The sequence below is a fragment of the Hordeum vulgare genome, chromosome 7H, assembly GCF_904849725.1.
Source record: "Hordeum vulgare subsp. vulgare chromosome 7H, MorexV3_pseudomolecules_assembly, whole genome shotgun sequence".
Lineage (NCBI taxonomy): Eukaryota > Viridiplantae > Streptophyta > Magnoliopsida > Poales > Poaceae > Hordeum > Hordeum vulgare.
Genome location: NC_058524.1, coordinates 107392607 through 107409899, shown reverse-complemented (window position 1 = coordinate 107409899; position 17293 = coordinate 107392607). Strand labels below are relative to the sequence as shown.

The 17293-nt window shown below is 45.0% G+C and overlaps 2 protein-coding genes across 6 annotated transcripts; one reads left to right on the top strand and one right to left on the bottom strand.

The window, feature by feature from the left end:
- Positions 1-922: 922 nt before the first annotated feature.
- On the bottom strand, positions 923-7496 carry LOC123408425 (tRNA threonylcarbamoyladenosine dehydratase 2). 5 transcript variants are annotated; one of them, XR_006612744.1, is made up of 12 exons: positions 7323-7496; positions 7153-7223; positions 6809-6887; positions 6319-6466; positions 5797-6009; positions 5117-5251; positions 4862-4993; positions 4474-4689; positions 1942-2066; positions 1463-1520; positions 1165-1350; positions 923-1070 (listed from the first exon to the last, which is right to left on the bottom strand). XR_006612744.1 is itself a non-coding variant. In XM_045101538.1 (11 exons), the coding sequence occupies exons 1-11, from the start codon at positions 7424-7426 to the stop codon at positions 1240-1242; spliced, it is 1392 nt and encodes a 463-aa protein (XP_044957473.1). In that variant the 5' UTR covers positions 7427-7496; the 3' UTR covers positions 923-1239. The 5 variants fall into 5 exon arrangements, 4 of the variants coding, with proteins under 4 accessions (XP_044957473.1, XP_044957474.1, XP_044957475.1 ...); XM_045101538.1 differs by having other exon boundaries at positions 923-1350; XM_045101539.1 differs by having other exon boundaries at positions 923-1350; positions 7165-7223; positions 7323-7495.
- A 160-nt stretch (positions 7497-7656) lies between these two features.
- Positions 7657-10082, top strand: LOC123409182 (heme-binding-like protein At3g10130, chloroplastic). The gene is made up of 7 exons (XM_045102150.1): positions 7657-8047; positions 8148-8218; positions 8347-8448; positions 8556-8660; positions 8810-8945; positions 9712-9821; positions 9909-10082. The coding sequence occupies exons 1-7, from the start codon at positions 7672-7674 to the stop codon at positions 9987-9989; spliced, it is 981 nt and encodes a 326-aa protein (XP_044958085.1). The 5' UTR covers positions 7657-7671; the 3' UTR covers positions 9990-10082.
- The last annotated feature ends 7211 nt before the right edge of the window (positions 10083-17293 follow it).

The following is a 17293-nucleotide window of genomic DNA, read 5'->3' as shown; positions in this document are numbered from 1 at the left end:
TCCCACAGGGTTTTTAGAAGAGCCCCTAATCAAGAGGATGATTCTGGATGGACAAGGATAGATTAGGAGGAGTGTTAGAGTTTAATTAACATGTGTTATTTATGGGGTAATCTTCCCTTGTAACTGCCATCTCTCCTGAACAGGTGCCTCTTCGTTGCATCTCTTCTCCTTGTATATATATTCAGAGCCATCTAATGGAAGAGGAAGAGGATTCATTTTCTCAACACTTTCCTCTAGGGGAAGATCCGATCATGACGTGGCTAAATAAGACCTAGGGTTTCACCTGGAAACAGGGGTTAATGAAGAAGGGACCTTGACAAAACCTCCACATCTATCAGAATTATTTATTGCGACTTTCTCAAAAATCGACATTGCAATGACATCTCAAACCTTTTTTTTTTTAATACCGCTGAATTTTGTCTTGATCGGCTTTTGTTAGAACCACTTCCTCAAGTATTGTACTGCCAAGGGTGGTTTTGCCACCGGTGGCGGGCGATAGTGATATGACTATACAAGCGATCAAAACCGAACTCAATTTTAGCTACAAATATGCTATCCTGCTTAACTGGATGGAATAAATTCTTTAGGCCTGCATATCAACGGTACTATACTTGTCAGGTGTCAGCACAATTCTAATGCTACATTTTTGGAAAGGAACGATGGATCCATATGTCTCAAAGTGGGAGTGAAAAGGACCACATTGACTACATTAAACACACATGGCTTTGTCTTGGAAAAGGCTGCAGAGTGAAAGGGGATATGTCTTTGTCTTGGCTTTTTCCATCGACAGGATATAAAGGAATATGGCCTTGAAAAGTAGTACTACTACTGAACAGGACAACGGGCCGCCTTGGCGAACCCGGCAGCGTCTGGCGTTGATTGCAAGAGCCTGTTGGACATCCACAGCTCGAATCTCTTAGAATTCATTTGAATATGCCGCATATCGTATGCTCAATATAATCTCTGATTTGGTTTACATGAGACAATCTCAAACGCATAAAAAATCCCGGGGAGACGATTACAGGAGGATCCTTCCAGAGAAATCAAAGCATCACCAACAAGTCCTAGTTCTATGGCCAAAACAAAAATTCAGGGAAGTGTGCATCATCTACTTGCTCCTCGTCACTATCACACAAGATCAGACCATGCAAAACTGAAACCTACCTGACTAGTCCAGTAGCATTGCACGGCTTATGACGGTATAGCAATCGTAGAAATCCAGTAACATCGGTGACCAGCTCATAAAGCAAACTCCGTTTCGGCTCGTTTCAGAACACGTGAAACCATGGCGTAGAATTCAGGTTCTTCATCTTTTAGCTGATCAAGCGTGGTGGATTCATGTGCATCCGCCTGTAGGGAAAGAAAAGGTGAAGCGTAACAACAAGATACCTTTTGTCTTTGACATATGCTTGCGCATTAACATCTGAATTCAAATGTCACTTATCAAGTACAGATCACTTACCTCACTGAACTTGAGAAGTATTAAGTTTGACACACCAGCGGGCTTCGTTTTGTCCCACCTATAACAAAATAAAGCACCAAAGCCAAAAAAAAACATGTAATTTGTTTAAAACGGCAGTTTTATTAACACGTTAATAATGGAAGGCTAAGTATATAATAAGTCCATTTCCCATTCAGTAAGATTGCTATTGCAACTTGATATTGAGATGATGGAAGCTTAACACAGAATGAAGTTGGCATAACACTAAGTTAATGTTAGAAGTTACTAGTTACAAGGTCATGAGCTCTACTTAGCATAATAGTTCGCGGGATCAGCTTACAGTTCATCTCACTTAAGTCATTAGCAACTGGAATATGCCTGTTACAGCATACCAAATTATGTTTTTACTGTACCATGTCACTACATAAATACATAACTACCACGAAAACAATGATAATTGTCATGTAAAACCACACTATCAGTTAAACAGAGAAGCGTACCGAACAAGCATCAGTTCGTTGACAGATCTCCACATTTTCCGGCCAGTATCCTTCATGTTTTGGTCCCTAGCACTGCGGCCACGCCACAATTCTTTCACAATGTACATCACCTCTTCAGCATCAACCTTTTAACAAATAAAAATACTTAAAACAATTTCCAATGAGACGTCACAATCATGTTTTCACAAGTGATGAGGACATGGCTACCATGGATACAAAAAAACAAGAAATGGTGATGGATAAGAAGTCCTCTCACGGAGTGAAGTTAGAGACCAAGTCCCCCACATCCTGGACCCAGATTCGGACTGCCCAGACATATCTGACTTCATACGTCTATAACATTCACATCTAGACTCCGTATTAGGTGGATTTTTTTGTTGCTGGAAAGCTTATCTCGTTCCCTTCCCAATTGAACTAACACTCAAATTCGTTCCGAGCACGACAATATCGCAGAAACAGTCAGATGCAACAGCTTGGAGTCAAAGGTGTTGACTCACCTCCACTTGGGCCCATGGGCATTGTACAACCTCAGGTAGGGTTTTTGATGTCTGCTTCCACCCTTTGGCATATAAGTAGATCAACCTCCTAGTGTTTTGTTTCGTTAAAAGTAGTCATCGCTGCAACTTCGTGTACTTTGTTCGTGTCCAACGACTAGGCCAAGAGCGCTATTAGAACCCCAATTTTATCATCTTTTTTAGATAACTTATCGTCATATATATTCCTAATACTCAGGTTGCCTTTTATCATAGTTCTTGCACCGATTGCTTGCAGAGATTAGACCTTCGTGGTAAGGCTGACCGTACTTCTAGCATTTTGTTTAGTGATTGCTAATGCGCAAAGTTGTCGCATGTTTGTAGTCGGATCATCAATGGCATTCGGGATCTTTCGATGAAAATCACACTGTCAATTGGTTTACCACGGCGTATATTATTCTCCGTCCCAGTGTTCGCACGACGTGTAGATGGATATGCAATGGGAGAGCCCTGTGTAGCGTATATAAATTGGATCGATGGACGGTTCGTTTTGTCGCGTGGCTGGCTGAAGGAATTAACTCCAGCACGGTCCTTCACGTTTCCAAAAAGCTCCGCAGTTTACGAAGCTTGATGCTTCAATTCATCGGTCATGATAATTGATAGCAGTGTGCCGTGGTACTCCCACTCGGTGTGATCAACACCGTCGCACATTTTAGTCGGATCGTCAAAGTCGTTCTTCATCCAAATCGGCAAAGTGTGATTCTCATCCAAAGGTCACGAACGACTTTGCCGAATAAATATCACGCTGAGTCGGAGTACCATGGCAGACTGCTGTCAATTATCATGATTGGTGAAACAAAGCATCAAACTTCAAATTGAGGTAGTAGCTTTTTGGAAGCGCAAAGAACCGTATCAGAGTTAATTTCTTGAGCCGGCCACGCGGCGAAACGAAGCGTCCATTGATCCAATTTATGTACGCTACGCACGGGCTCTCCCATTGCATATCCATCTACACCTCGTGCGAACACGAGGACGGAGAATAATATTCACTGTGGTCGACCAATCGACAGTGTGATTTTTATCGAAAGATCCCGAGCGGCATTGACAATCCAATTACAAATGTGCTACGATGATGCCTGTTAGAAATCACTAAAGCAAAATCTCCTAAAGGTTAAGATGTTGGAAGTACGGCCAGCCTGACAACAAAAGTATAAACCTTGCAAGCAATCAAAAAACAAGCAAGAACTATAATAAAAAGCAATATGAGTATTGCAAGTATATATGAAGATCAATTATCTCAAAAATATGATAAAGTTGGGGTTTGATAGCGAGTCTTGAACTGGTCGTTGGTCATAAACAAAGTACACGAAGTTGTGGCGATGATTACTTTTAACGAAACAAAACACTACGAGGTTGATCTATTTATATAGGACTAAGGGGTGGCGGTCAAGGGGGTGGAAGCATGTCCCAAGGCATCAAAAACCCTACCATAGGTCGTACCAGGTCTATGGGCCCAAGTGTAGTTGACGCCACACCTTTTGACTTGGATTTTGACTAGGATTGTACTGATGCATCAGACTGTTTTTGTGATAGCGTCGTGGTCAAAACTAATTTGAGGTGAAGCCAATAGGGTTAGGAAGTACACGAGATAAGATTTTGACTAAAAAAAGATTCATCAAATTCAGAGTATGAATGCGGAAGTTATAGACCTCTGAAGTGAGGTATCTCTGCACAGTCTGAATCTAAGTCCAGGACGTGGGGGACTTTGTCTCAGTTCTCCATTGCAAACTATAAGACGTAGTTTGAGTAAGCACAAGGATTAATAAGCTTATGAAACCAAGAGAAAGAGAAGTGAACCATGCTGCCCATGCGCAAGTACATAGGACAAAGAAGAGAGATAATACATAATTATCAGGGTACTACTTATATGCAGAAGAAAATGTTTTAAATAAGGGCAAACACAAAAAAAAAAATCAATAAATGTCAACGCACAAATCAGAATGTGAAACTGGATGAAAAAATAGACCCCACAATCTGAAAAGGAGGGAGGGAGTAATACCAAAACTTGCTCGGCTGACCCATATATCAGCTCCTCGTGCTCAAGAAGACGATGGTGAAGAACGCGGTAATGATCCAAATCCAGGTTAACAATTGGTTCAGTTTGAAAATCAAACTGGGCAAGCTGAGTAACCACATAGGAGGCCATAACTTGACCAAATATTGCAGGGATAGTTCCCAGTACTGGGATAATGCGAACCCTGAATCCTGGCACAATCTGCATGAAGATGCATGCCATGTTGTCAGTATTATCTGCACTGTTAATATATAGGCAACTAGATGATTTACAGGAATTTAATTAAATCATTGTCATGCATGATAACAAAATAAACACTACTAATCCATGAGGTAGCACCCTGGTGGCTGGTGCACAGATAAAAGGAGCTGACCTGGTAATCTGATGGAGTTTCCTCTTCTTTCGAACCTTGAAAGGGAAGTAGCTTTGCCTTGGGCTTCTCCATTGAAAAAACTACTGGTATTCCACCTTCAATTCCATGATCCTTCTTCAGCCGATGCCGTACCTGCAGAAAAGAAAATTGGAGCACCTTATTTACAATTACAGCACATCCGATGTGGATGACTTAGCAGCTTCAAAAGGGTCTGAACAGTTATTTTAGTCTTTAAAACAAGTTGTCAATATTTACCGCCCGAGAAAGGGGATCATTGCTTGATTCTCTCAAATCCGCAACACGGATTCGGGTCGGGTCAGCTCGAGCTCCAGCCCCCATTGCAGAAAGTACCCTTAACCCTCTGCGTACGCAAGCCGCAAGGAGAGACACCTAAAGATCAATATTATCAACATCTCATAATGATGCACAAAGCATAATACTCCCTCCATCCCATAATATAAGACCTTATTGTATATTGGATGTAGTAAGGTCTGATATATGAGATGGAGGGAGTATCAAATTAATTAACAAGATGAAGACTGAGCCAAGTAACATTTCGCTAAAGAAACTGGTTTAAAGTACCGAATAGGGTAACTTTGAGTTGATTAATCATTATAATGCAGCGGGATCAGGAACATCCACCTTGGTGACCAATTTGTTTCCAGAATTAGTCAAGTAATTTGTGATTATGCTACTAGATCATTCCTTCATGAAACTGAAGGCAGTGTTTGCATGGAGGACTCTCAGTTATTTCCTCATTAAACTAAAACAGGAACACACACGGTAGGATTTAGAGCATATCAACATGAAAAATAAAACATACACCTGAATACTGAAGAAAACCGCAAAATGTGTGGAATGCTGAAAGCCAACTATCTAACAAAAAAATCAACATCAGATTTGGTATCAGAATTAGTTAAGCAATATTTGTTTACCTTAGTATCAATGTTATCTATGCAATCAAGAACAAAATCTGGCTGTCCAGAAAGAATTTCGTCCTCAGCTGATGAATCATACAACTGCACTCTTGCTTCTATTTGACACTCTGGATATATCAATGAGAAATGCTTCTTGAGGCATGATGCTTTTGGGGTCCCCACGTCCTCTCTGGTTGCCACAGCATGCCGATTTAGTGATGAGAGTGAGACCTTTCAACATATCACGAGTTGCATGTTAATGTCCATCTATTTTGGATGTAGGATATCATTTACAGAAACATAATGTAAGAATGCCCATTTCATACTACCACAAAAGCCTGCTCGGCACTCAATATGCTTGATATGCATTAGTGCATTGAAATAAGTTATGATGTATCCTGATTTTATATGATACTGATGTGCGTCTACTAGATGGCATGATGATTCTCTGTGGTTCAAATGAAAATTTCAAAAGCTCTGAATATAAATGTATTAACAAAGAAGTAAAACAACTCCAGGTTGACATCTGAAAACATATACCTGATCAAAATCTACTAGGAGCAACCTGCCAACCCCAGATCTGAGGAGCATGGAAGCAGCATGACTGCCAACTCCTCCAAGACCAATGACTACAACAAAAGATTCAGTAACTTTCTTCTGAGATTGGACTCCAAAAAATTGTATATTCCTAAAATATAAGAAGTAAACAGGTGTTGGTAACCGCAATCAAAACATGAACAGATTGAGCATTTCAAAATGTTTGGGTACTAAGGTAGTCTGAAGATCAGAGAAAGTGGATCATGGATAAGGCATATCTGCAATGTACAAAGAACGGAAGTTACAATGTCTGTGCTGTGAGAATACATATCACTTTCTGCTCTGCTGACATGAATATCGAAAGGTACGAGGTCGAATATATTGGCAGCAGGAAAAATAGCTCTTTCCAGGTTATATATTCATTATTAGCTATAGCTCTAGCAACAATTGTGAGGAATTCATCAGCCGCGCAATATCAAGTAAGAATCTGAACCTTGTAAGCTGCTCAGCGACAACTTCATCAGAGAGAAGATCCGAGCTAGCATGCAGACGTGCTCCCGGTCCAGTACTGCCTGCTCCCAATAAACGCTCTTAAGACAAGAGTACTTGATAGAACAAGTGCAAAGTTCAATACCGGCATTTCGGCAAACAAGTAACTGTTCAGCACCCAATCACCACACAGCAACATAATTATTAATCTGTTCCTATGATAAGCCCTAATAATATACTTGGTGCATCACTGAAGAGCTAAATGGACGCCTTGGATTCTCAGCAGTCTACAATCACTAGTTTACTACTACACGTTATTCAACCGGAAAAGCATTAACCAGAGGTTACCAGCGTGCGTACCACCAGCACCGCCATTGGATTCCAACAGCTTGCGCACGTATCCCTCTCTCCGCTTCGCCCTGCCACCCAGCAACAGGAGCAACAATGAAGCGACTGTGCGGCGAATGCTCCCTCGCGATTGGGGTGGGGGTCGCGAGGAGGAGGGCTCCGTCCGTTACCTGGAGAGGAAGCTGAAGACGGAAGCAACGGAGAGCCCGCCTACTACGGCGCCAGCGCCCGCGACGGCGGCGAGGAGGAGCAGCTGCCTCGCCCTCTCCTCCATGTCTCCGGCGCAGCCGCCTAGAACCCTAACCCCTGCTCGGCCGATCAGAAGGTAGAGGAAAGTCTTGGAGGCGACCGAGCCGGCGCGGCCCGCTACTAACTGATCTGCTTCGTGAGCAAACCTCCTTCAGGCTCGGCCCGGCCCGGCCTGCTCAGTTAATGGGCTTTGTTTGAAGAAAACATTTTTTCCCTGGGCTCGCCTCGCCTGCCTCCCTCACGGCCTCACGCCGTGCTGTGGCGAGGCGCATGCCACGGCCCCGCGCTCCCCCTCCGGCGCCAGAGCACCGGCTCATTACCACCACAGCAAAATTCGCCGACACAGCGCCGCCCGAGACTGATCGAATGGCGTTCCCCTGCTTGCCCGCGGCGCGGCCACCGCCGCGCGCCGTCCGAGCCCGAGGCAAGCGTCCCCGCGGCCGGCGGCCCGCGCTGACGGTCGTGGCGGCCGGAACCCGCATCAGCAGCGGCGCCGAGGCCCGTGGGTCGCTGGTGCTGGCGCTCGTCTCTCAGGCCCTCGCCGCCTCGCAGCGCCGCGCCGTCGAACTCGTCACCGAGGCCGCCAAGTACGCCCTCCCTTCCGGCCGCTTCGAGCCACGGACCCTCGAGGAGGCCCTCATGTCCGGTCAGTGCTCGCCGAAATTCCCCACCAGAGCGGAACGCTACATTTTGCCCAAAAACGGCAGGGTTTGGGGTACTTGCTTGCTGAAATTCCTCCTTCGCAGTTCCCGACCTCGAGACCGTCCCGTTCCGCATCCTGAAGCGCGAGGAGGAGTACGAGATCAGACAGGTGGAGGTGATGCTTTGTTGTTATCCACCGAAGTGCTCTTCTATAGTGTACTAGCTAGGAACATGCATTGAGGAAGCGCGGTCAGTATTGATACTTAATGAGTAACGCCCTCTTCTGTTGTTAATTCTCATCAGTCCTACTATGTCGCTGAGACGACGATGCCTGGAAGAACTGGGTTTGATTTCAACGGATCGTCTCAATCGTTCAACGTGCTGGCGTCTTACTTATTCGGTAAGGTAATTCATATGCTTCCTCCCTTTGTTGTGTTGTTCTGTCAAAGGAATTCATTTGATTAAATGCTTCAACCGAAGGGAAATTTATGATGGTATATGCTTCATTTCAGAACACAAGGTCCGAACAAATGGAAATGACGACCCCTGTTTTTACTCGTAAGGAGGAAGTTCGCGGTGAAACTATGGAAATGACCACCCCAGTTATAACAAAGAAGGCACGTTCTATATGAATTTCTCATGAGCCCATTCTTCTAAGTTCTGACTTTGTCTCTATTTGCTTGATGAGCATTCAATGTGCTTACGAGTTGGCACATTATTAAAAACTGCCTCGCTGTATTTTCATTCATATGTTTGTCACCTGCAGTCAGCTGATGAAAATAAGTGGAAGATGTCTTTTGTGATGCCATCAAAATATGGCCCAGACTTGCCGCAGGCAAAAGACCCATCTGTGACTATCAAGGAGGTGCCCAGCAAAATTGTAGCGGTTGCGGCCTTTCCAGGTCCAGCTTATAACCTCTTTTCTTCATTCCAACTTGCATTTTTATTTCAAATATGAAGGGTTTATTCGGTTGCTTTGACTTTTATTGAGCAACAGTCTATTTAAATGTTGAAGCAAGTTGGTGGTTATTGCCACAGTCTTTCTCCCATGTGTGACATTAGTCCGTTGAAGTTTCACGTCTTGTACTCATTTTCTTTGCTGGAAAATTTGTTAAAAAGGGCAGATAAAATTTTCCCTGAGTGTCCTGCATTAGCACTAGCTGTACTGTGTAAGCCATCGGAAACAATTAAGAAAGATCTGAATTGTAGCTCCTTCCTCAATCCTGAATTCTGCTACACCTAGTTTGAGCATACTTCGATGATATCACAAATGAAACCTCCTGACCATTTGAGGTTGTCCGTTCAAAATAAGGTCCACCTACTTTTCCCTTCCATCTTAGCAGAACATTGTATAAAGGTAGACACAAATTCGGTATCATTACTCCATCTTTTAACTTGTGTTTTCGATAGAGACATATCAAAGTAGTATTCCGATGGTATTATGAACCTAAAAAAATTAACCCTCTCATTCTACTAATTCATGTAAGATATTAAAACTCTCAAATGTTCTGGAAATCTTTATGTTTTCAAGGAAAATTGTAGCAATGACCTATCTTCATTACTTTTTTATTTTTGTATGGGTATGCCTAGTTATGGACTCTATCTATTATATTGAAATGTTTATGCACCACACTGACAGTGATTTTTTTTTTTCAAATGTGGAAACAGGTTTGGTTACAGATGATGACATAAGCCAAAGGGAATCCAGATTGCGGAAAGCTCTCCAGAAAGATACCCAGTATCGAGTAAAAGAGGATTCAGTCGTGGAAATTGCACAGGTAAAGCTTGTTTCGGTGTCCTAGATAACAAGGATTGGTTCATACTTTGATGTATAGATTAACAATCGGGTTTTGTTGATTTTGCAGTATAATCCCCCTTTCACACCTCCGTTCGCAAGGCGCAATGAAGTAGCACTAGAGGTCGAGGGGCTTGATAGTACCTCCTGATGTCCAAGACTAATAAATAAGTTGTTAAATTTCAGGTTGTATGCAGATGTACATTGTCCCTAACATTCTCGCTAGTGCAGTATGTATAGTATATGTACATATCTCATTTATCACATACATTAGTAAAGAGTAAAATCTTATAGGTTAAACTTTGGTCTCTTAACTTGTGGTATGAATGTATGATAGCATTCATGTAGAAGACTGATTTATGTGTCAAAGCTCAGTTTAAGACGTTTTCGCTAAGTTATTTCGTGATCTATACTGAGCCTTTTACAGTTTATACTGGTCCAGCAAAGTTGTCAGCTCCCCTGTTCTTTATACGCTTTTGTTTTTTACATTGATGGGTCACTTTTTCCACTCACTGAAACAGTAGTTATTGTCAGCATTTAACAGTATCACTTTGTGACATGCTTCCTCAATGCGGGCTACATACCAAGTAAATGAGTGAGCCTATACTTTAAAATGTGTCTATATACATTCGTATGTAGTCCTTATTGAAATATGTAAAAAGATCGACTGATTTATTCTAGTTGCGTATGTGCTTTTATTTTTTTAGACAATCGCAAATGGTATTATTTGGTTAAATTATATTTCATGTCGCCCACAGTACAGATTTATAGGTGGCATTCCTTTACAAGCGTCTTAAAGCATCTTTATCATACCCCTTAAAACCACAAACTGTAAAATTGGCATAGGGTCAGAAAAAAAGGCATTTTAAAAATTCATTTTAGTTACGGCCGAATAAATACTATAAAAAACGAACCTAAAATCAAATTTTCTTCAAATCCAGAGAAGAGCTCCTTCCTCCAGCCCAGCCGGCGCCGCCCTTCCTTTAGTCGGTCGCTCGCCGGCCACGCCCCATCCCCGTCGGCCATGCCTAGCCCTGCCGGTCTTGCCCCGTCGCCCGCCAACTACGCCCTACTTTGTTGTCGGTCAAGCCGATCCAATCGTGCCCCTTCGACAGTCGCGGCGGAAGGATTTCGACAGCCAAGCTGAGGTCGCGGGAGGCCACGGCAAGGTCGAGCTCCTCCAATTCAAACTGGCGGCGGTCGACTCCAACGTCCAGCGGCCTTTTTCGGTGTATGTTGATGAATTTCGGCGAGTTTTGAGCAAATTCCGCGGCAGCATGTTTGCTTCGATAAGGTTTGAACGGTACACGGGACATCCTTAATTTGGCCTTGCAGCCTTCAAATATAAGGGTCTCGGGCGTGGATTTTTTATGTCCTTAAACAAATTTACGAGTTGGATCACTTTTGACGATATCTGTTCTGACACTTTTTTATTAAAACCTTAAAACGAAAAAAATATAAGGGTTTGATCATTTTTAAGGGGTCTGCTAGAGATGCTCTTAGTTGCCTAAGATATGTATTACGAACAAGACTAAAATGTTCCGTTTTATGTAGTGTTGGTTTAGGTTACTCCTCCAGCATGAATTGGGCTACAACAATTGCTTTCATCCAAGAAGAGGGGTTAATTCTCTAAACAGAAAAAAGGACTATTCAGCTCTTACAATTTATAAGCTTGAATAAGTCCATCCATATCCATTGTTTGTGCTCATCGTCCTAACATCACAAGCTAGCATTCTGGCTTCAGTGAAGCTGTATGGGAAGTTGACTCGTTTTGCCGGAGCATCCTAAAAAACTGCTCGCTCCGATTCATATTAATTGACGACCCTTATAATTATTTTATGAGTGAGGTCTTATATAAAGTTATACTAAGAGTATCTACACCTGGATCCCTCAAATCCTACTCTAGAAACATCCGCGGATCCGTCCGGACGCGTCCGCGGATCACGTCTCAAATAGTTCATTTTACATCCAGACATCTCATATTAGGATCCTCAAATTCATACAAAAGCATGCAAGATATGAAACCTATGTACTACATAGAACCTATCTACTCCTCGTCGGAGATGTCAACGATCTCCGTGCCCTCCTGCGAATAAATGGTCGTCTGCCACAGCACCGCCCCCTCCGGCTGCTCCGATACGGCCTCCTCCGCCTCAATATCCGTGTCCAACTCGTTGAAGAGGGCGTCGTCCTTCGCCTGCCTCTGTCGGATGAGCTGGCGGTTGGCCTCCACCTCGGCCTCATCCCGGATGGAGTCGGGATGGCTTGCAGCTTCGCCATCTCCTCCGATTGGGCGACGGCGAACTCCGTCTCTGCCGCCGTCGTGCTCAAGCCGGGGGCCTCCTCCTCCGAGTCGTCCTCCTCCATGGCCTCCGACTGCTCCTCCTTCTGCTGCTACTGCTCCTCCTCTGTCTCCGGCGAGTCTGGAGCACAGCGATGCGGGTGGCGCGGCAAGCCTCGATCTCCGCCTCGATTTGAAGGCGTCGATCCGGAGTGAGCTGGGCATAATTGGTGATGAGCCGTCGGACCATCCTAATGGAGAGGGAACTGCGAGAGGAGGCGGACGGGCTCGAATGGCGGCGGAGAGAAGGAGGAGGCAGATGAGCTAGGGCTGGGGGCGTCGGCCGGCTTAAATAGCCAGCCCCGACCTCGGGCGGGGAGCCAGAGCAACATCACACGGCGTTCACACCGTGCCTACGGTCGAGGCGCCCGTCAGACTGTCGGGTTTCCCGACAAGTCCGCATGGGGCCAAGCCGTCAGGTCGACGTGGCGCCCTCATATCCATCCCATATTTGGGCTTAAAATTGGGGTGCCGGTCAGCCCGAGCATATGAGGTCGGTTTAAGAGGTTCGTGCGGTTGAATTTTTGTGACCAGATAGTGGCCGGACGGTCTTCACGGACGTTTGAGGAGGGTTGAGAAGTCCAGCTATAGATACTCTAACTTTGTTATAAATCGATGACGATCAATATGAATTGAAAGGAGTACCTTAAGAAATGAAAACCCAACTAAAAAAGATGAGCTTACAACAAATTGGCCACAACCCTCGCTAAGGAAGTGTAGCGCATCGGTAAGCCGGATATTTTGTCCGATGCAAAATGCAAGCCATGTCTTTTACTAGATGGTATATTCTGACAGTTAGTTTTTATGCGAAAATGTTGTCTCATATGCACAAAATTGTTACAGGTGGTAAAATTATATTTCATCACAAACATATTGACGCTCTATCTCGATACTCCTACATGAGCGACAGCGATTCTTTCCGCAGCGGCTGTCGTCGATCGAACCCGGCATCACAACTGGCACCGGAAGTGGCCAGAAAGCACGAGCGGCACACAGCACACGCAGCCCGATTCATGCCGGCCGGCCTTCCCGTGACGGGGGCAAAAGCTCCGTCGTCCGCGCGCGTATAGTCACGTACGTCCGCGATGCCTACCCATGCATTGTCCGGCCCAGTGGCCGCATAGCCCTCGTCTCGATCCATCGTTTTGCTCACGAGCCCGCTTCCCCGGCTTTCCGCCGCTGGGTTCGTTCGCGCCGGTTGCGTCCACCGTACCTTTCCCGTGTTCTCTCCTGCTGCTATCCCACTACTACCATGCCGGCCAGCCACATGCTGCAACTTGTGTAACGCACGTTGATCGTGATGCACTATTCTGCAATACTCCATCGATCAAGCTTGATAATTACTCCCTTCGTTCCTAAATATAAGTATTTTAAGAGATTTTACTTGATGACTACATACAAAGAAAATGAATGAATCTACGCTCTAAAACATGTTTATAAACATCCGTATGTAGTTCTACAATAGAATGTCTAGAAAGACTTATATTTAGGAATGAAGGAAGTATATATACTACTAAGATCCGGCCGTGCTGATTGCTATCGTGATGCACGTCACGGTGGGGCGGTCTGGCTCCGCTTTGGCCAATGACCCAATGTGGATGGAGCCACCACCTCGTGCACGTACGTACGTTCGTGGAGCTGTTAGGCCACGCTAATTTAATTTCATTACCTATCGAGAGACACTAATTAATCGGTCGTCGTGATTAGGTATATGTCCCTCCATCGATGTATATATATTTTGCCGGACAATGAGACAGGAGGGTTGACATATGCATGTGAGTGAGTCTGTTAATCCATTGATATATAGCTCGTTCGGTGTTATTGAGCTTTCTTTTCACGTGCTTCTTTTGCCTCCTCTTTTCCTTCGAAAGATTCTTCAGTGGGCAGTAATACGCGTCGGTGCGCCGGCGCAAGCGCTAGCGTCGGTCGGAGCGTGACCGTCAGATCTGCATGGGGCTGTCAGATCTTTTCATGCAACATTTTTTTCTACATGCAACAAATTTCGACGTTATGCAGTATTTTTCGTCAACGGTTGCAACAAAAAAAATTGTAGCAAAAAAATATCTACGTGATCGTAACAAAAAAACGAAGAAGATGATGCGTCGTAGCAAAAGTCAAATGTCGGTTGTAGCAAAAATCTACGTGACGTGTATGCAACTTTTTTAGTGAACGGTTACATCAAAAAATAATGCCGGTCGTAGCAAAAAATAACACGGTTGTAGCAAAAGTCAAAACGCCGGTTGTAGCAAAAATTCACGAACTCGAGTTGCAACCAAACGTATATGCAGCTTTTTTACTGGACAAATGTAGTAAATAGAAAAGCTTGTAGCAAATATGAACGTTGGTTGCAACAAATTTAAACGAGAAAAAAAGCTGCATGAAAAACGTTTGTATAAAAAAAACACGATTGCAGCAAATTTAACGAAGAAATGTTGCATGCACCTGCCAGCGAGGCGCGTGGCCCGCGCGCGACCGCCTGGTGGAAGCGTTTGCCTTCTTCAGTTCGCTGTTGGAGGTTTTGAGGATATTAGATCATCTCTACTAGAATCCTCAAAACCCTTAAAACAAAAACCAGTTTTAAGGGTTGAGAATCTCATATTTTTAACACTTTTAAGGGTTGAAAAACAGGGGCAAAGACTAGAACCCTCAAACCCAACCCTTACGTTATAAGGGTTGGGTTTGAGGGTTCTAGTCTTTGCCCCAACACCAAACCTTAAAACTGTCATTCATATATCACACATTTCATCATATGACATATCACAAATTCAATCACATTTGACATAAAACAATAATCATTCTAGTTATTATTACAACACCGAATAAAACAATAATCATTCAAATCATTACAACAATGTTTGAGCAAATAACAACAATTGTTTGAATCAAATAGGACATAGAAAAGTAAAACAAAGGGGCGGCGGGGCGGCGTCCGGGGCGCGGAGGGGCGGCAGGACGGCGGCCGGAGCGTGGGGACGGCGGGGCGTCGGCCGGAGCGGAGGGGCGGCGGCCGGGGCGAAGGGGCAGCGACGAGGCGAGATGCGGACGGCGGCGGGCGCGGAGGGGTGGCGGCCGGGGCGCGGCGGGGCGGTGGCCGGGGCGCGGAGTCGCGGAGGGACGACTGCTGGAGCGCGGGGCGGCGGGTCGGCGAGGCCACGACGGGGGCGCGGGGCGCAGAGGGGCGGCGGCCGGAGCGCGGAGGGGCCGAGGGGCGGCGGCCGGAGCGCGGGCCGGCGGCGGGGCGAGATGCGGCCGAGCTATTTCCTCTCGCGCGGCCCGCGCGAGGAGGGAAAATGAGTGCGGGTTGGGGGCAGTCCCCCCCCCCCCCCCAACCCTCACTTCTACAGGCTGGGAAGGGGTTTGAGGGTTCGACCTTTAATTTTTTTTACGAGTTTAAGGGTTTAAGGGTTCTAGTCTACGCCGTTTTTTCGATGAAAACTGTAAAAAATTGATTATTTTTAAGGGTTTGAAGGTTCTACTAGAGATGCTCTTACCGTGGGTTATTGCGGGTGCAAAAAACTTGGGACAAATTTTGTGCAAGTAACTGTCATTCCGTTATCTGGGTGTTATCCAAAACTCTATTCTCTTTTTATTTAATAGATGAAGCAAATCTTGTAGCTCCGTTTTGAAATAAAAAAATGTTATTGTTAATTTAGAAGTTCCTGGGTTCCAAACCAGTTATGAGCCGTCTGTCCACAGATAGCTTCTTTCATTAAATTGGAGAAGACATGTTCATAAATCAAACAATTACTTAAATATTGGTCCTGGAAGGGCGGTCAAGTTTCTCAACCATTGCTGAAAGGATGGAGACGTTTCTGGTCGCAAGTTTTTTAGCAGAGTTGACGGGCACTTGGCAGCAGCCTGGTGCCTGGCACATACGTACATTGCGGCGTCTCTCCAAGGTAAACTGGTCCATCGTGATAGTAACAGATGGCGCGTGACAGTTCATGCTTACAAGTTACAAATCAGGGTCCCTTTTACGTGATTAAACTATGCTAGATCTCCTTTTAATAACATTGCCTGACACAAACGCCAACCTGATAAAATCCCTGCAAAAAGAAGTCATGGCACGAATGAAGCAAATAAAGCAGCTAGTATATATAAAAGGGCAAAGCCATTTCCGAGCCTACAAGATATATGTGGGTGCAGCTAGTGCCATGGAGGCATGGACACCACATAGGTCATAGATTAAAGTGCCATGAATGAGTCCTGAATTTATACCTGATCCATTCATTCTTATAACAAAAAGCAAGCAAGAAACACAAGATAACAGGGTCGAGAAAAAAAAAAGGTATTCTGGTCAGCACCACTATGCGCTGTACGCCGCTTGTGGCTTCGGCCGGTGGCCACTGAGGCAGGCAAAGCCAGCTTCGAAGGGAAACGTAATTTTGGCAGCCGGGGAAGAGCTACACTGGGAAGGTAAGATTCAGAATAGGATAGACCACAAGCCCATCGTCATCTGTCCTGTTGCCGCCCTGGGTCCAGAAAGAGAAAAGACATGGTCATACTACTACGTGAATCCATGCCGCATGAATGAAATTCAGCTAACTGACGGATGGATGTCGTCGTCCGCAACGACGAAAACTGCCCGAGAAACTGCATGCGGCTAGCCAGCGGCGAGGGAGGGCGGGTGTCTACTTGCCAGTGCGCGGCTGCGTTCACGCCCATCTTCCAGATAGCGCCCTGGCTCGCTTTATCCCTCTCCCGCAACGACTCACTGACGACATTTTCAGACCGGCCGTCGTTAAAGGCACATACCGGACCGGTTCAGTTCAGCCTGACAAAGCATCTCCCTTTTCACCATTTTTTTGACAGATGTTTAAAACTGCACGATTTTTTTAACACAGCACATGCACATATGCTGGTACATACGCGTCTAAAACTGCATGTTCGTTCAACATTACACCCTCCTGCCAACTTGACTAGCACACATCAATCCGTGTGGCTCATCCGCCAATCGTCTCATGTTGCATACGCTGACTCTGGATTCAAATTCTTTGAAACAGTCCATTGTGATGGTTTGAGAGATAAGCACATGACTCCCCAGCAAAAAGAAAGAAAGAGAGATATAAGCGCATGGTTAAATTAGTTACGTGGAGAACTGAACTTCAGGCTTT

Coding starts and splice junctions, on each gene's coding strand:
- LOC123408425 (XM_045101538.1), bottom strand. CDS start 7,426: ATGGAGGAGAGGGCGAGGCAGCTGCTCCTCCTCGCCGCCGTCGCGGGC. Junction 7,224..7,322: donor GTCTTCAGCTTCCTCTCCAG/GTAACGGACGGA, acceptor GCTGGGTGGCAG/GGCGAAGCGGAGAGAGGGAT. Junction 6,467..6,808: donor GTCGCTGAGCAGCTTACAAG/GTTCAGATTCTT, acceptor CTTATATTTTAG/GAATATACAATTTTTTGGAG.
- LOC123409182 (XM_045102150.1), top strand. CDS start 7,672: ATGCCACGGCCCCGCGCTCCCCCTCCGGCGCCAGAGCACCGGCTCATT. Junction 8,449..8,555: donor CGTCTTACTTATTCGGTAAG/GTAATTCATATG, acceptor GCTTCATTTCAG/AACACAAGGTCCGAACAAAT. Junction 9,822..9,908: donor CAGTCGTGGAAATTGCACAG/GTAAAGCTTGTT, acceptor TTGATTTTGCAG/TATAATCCCCCTTTCACACC.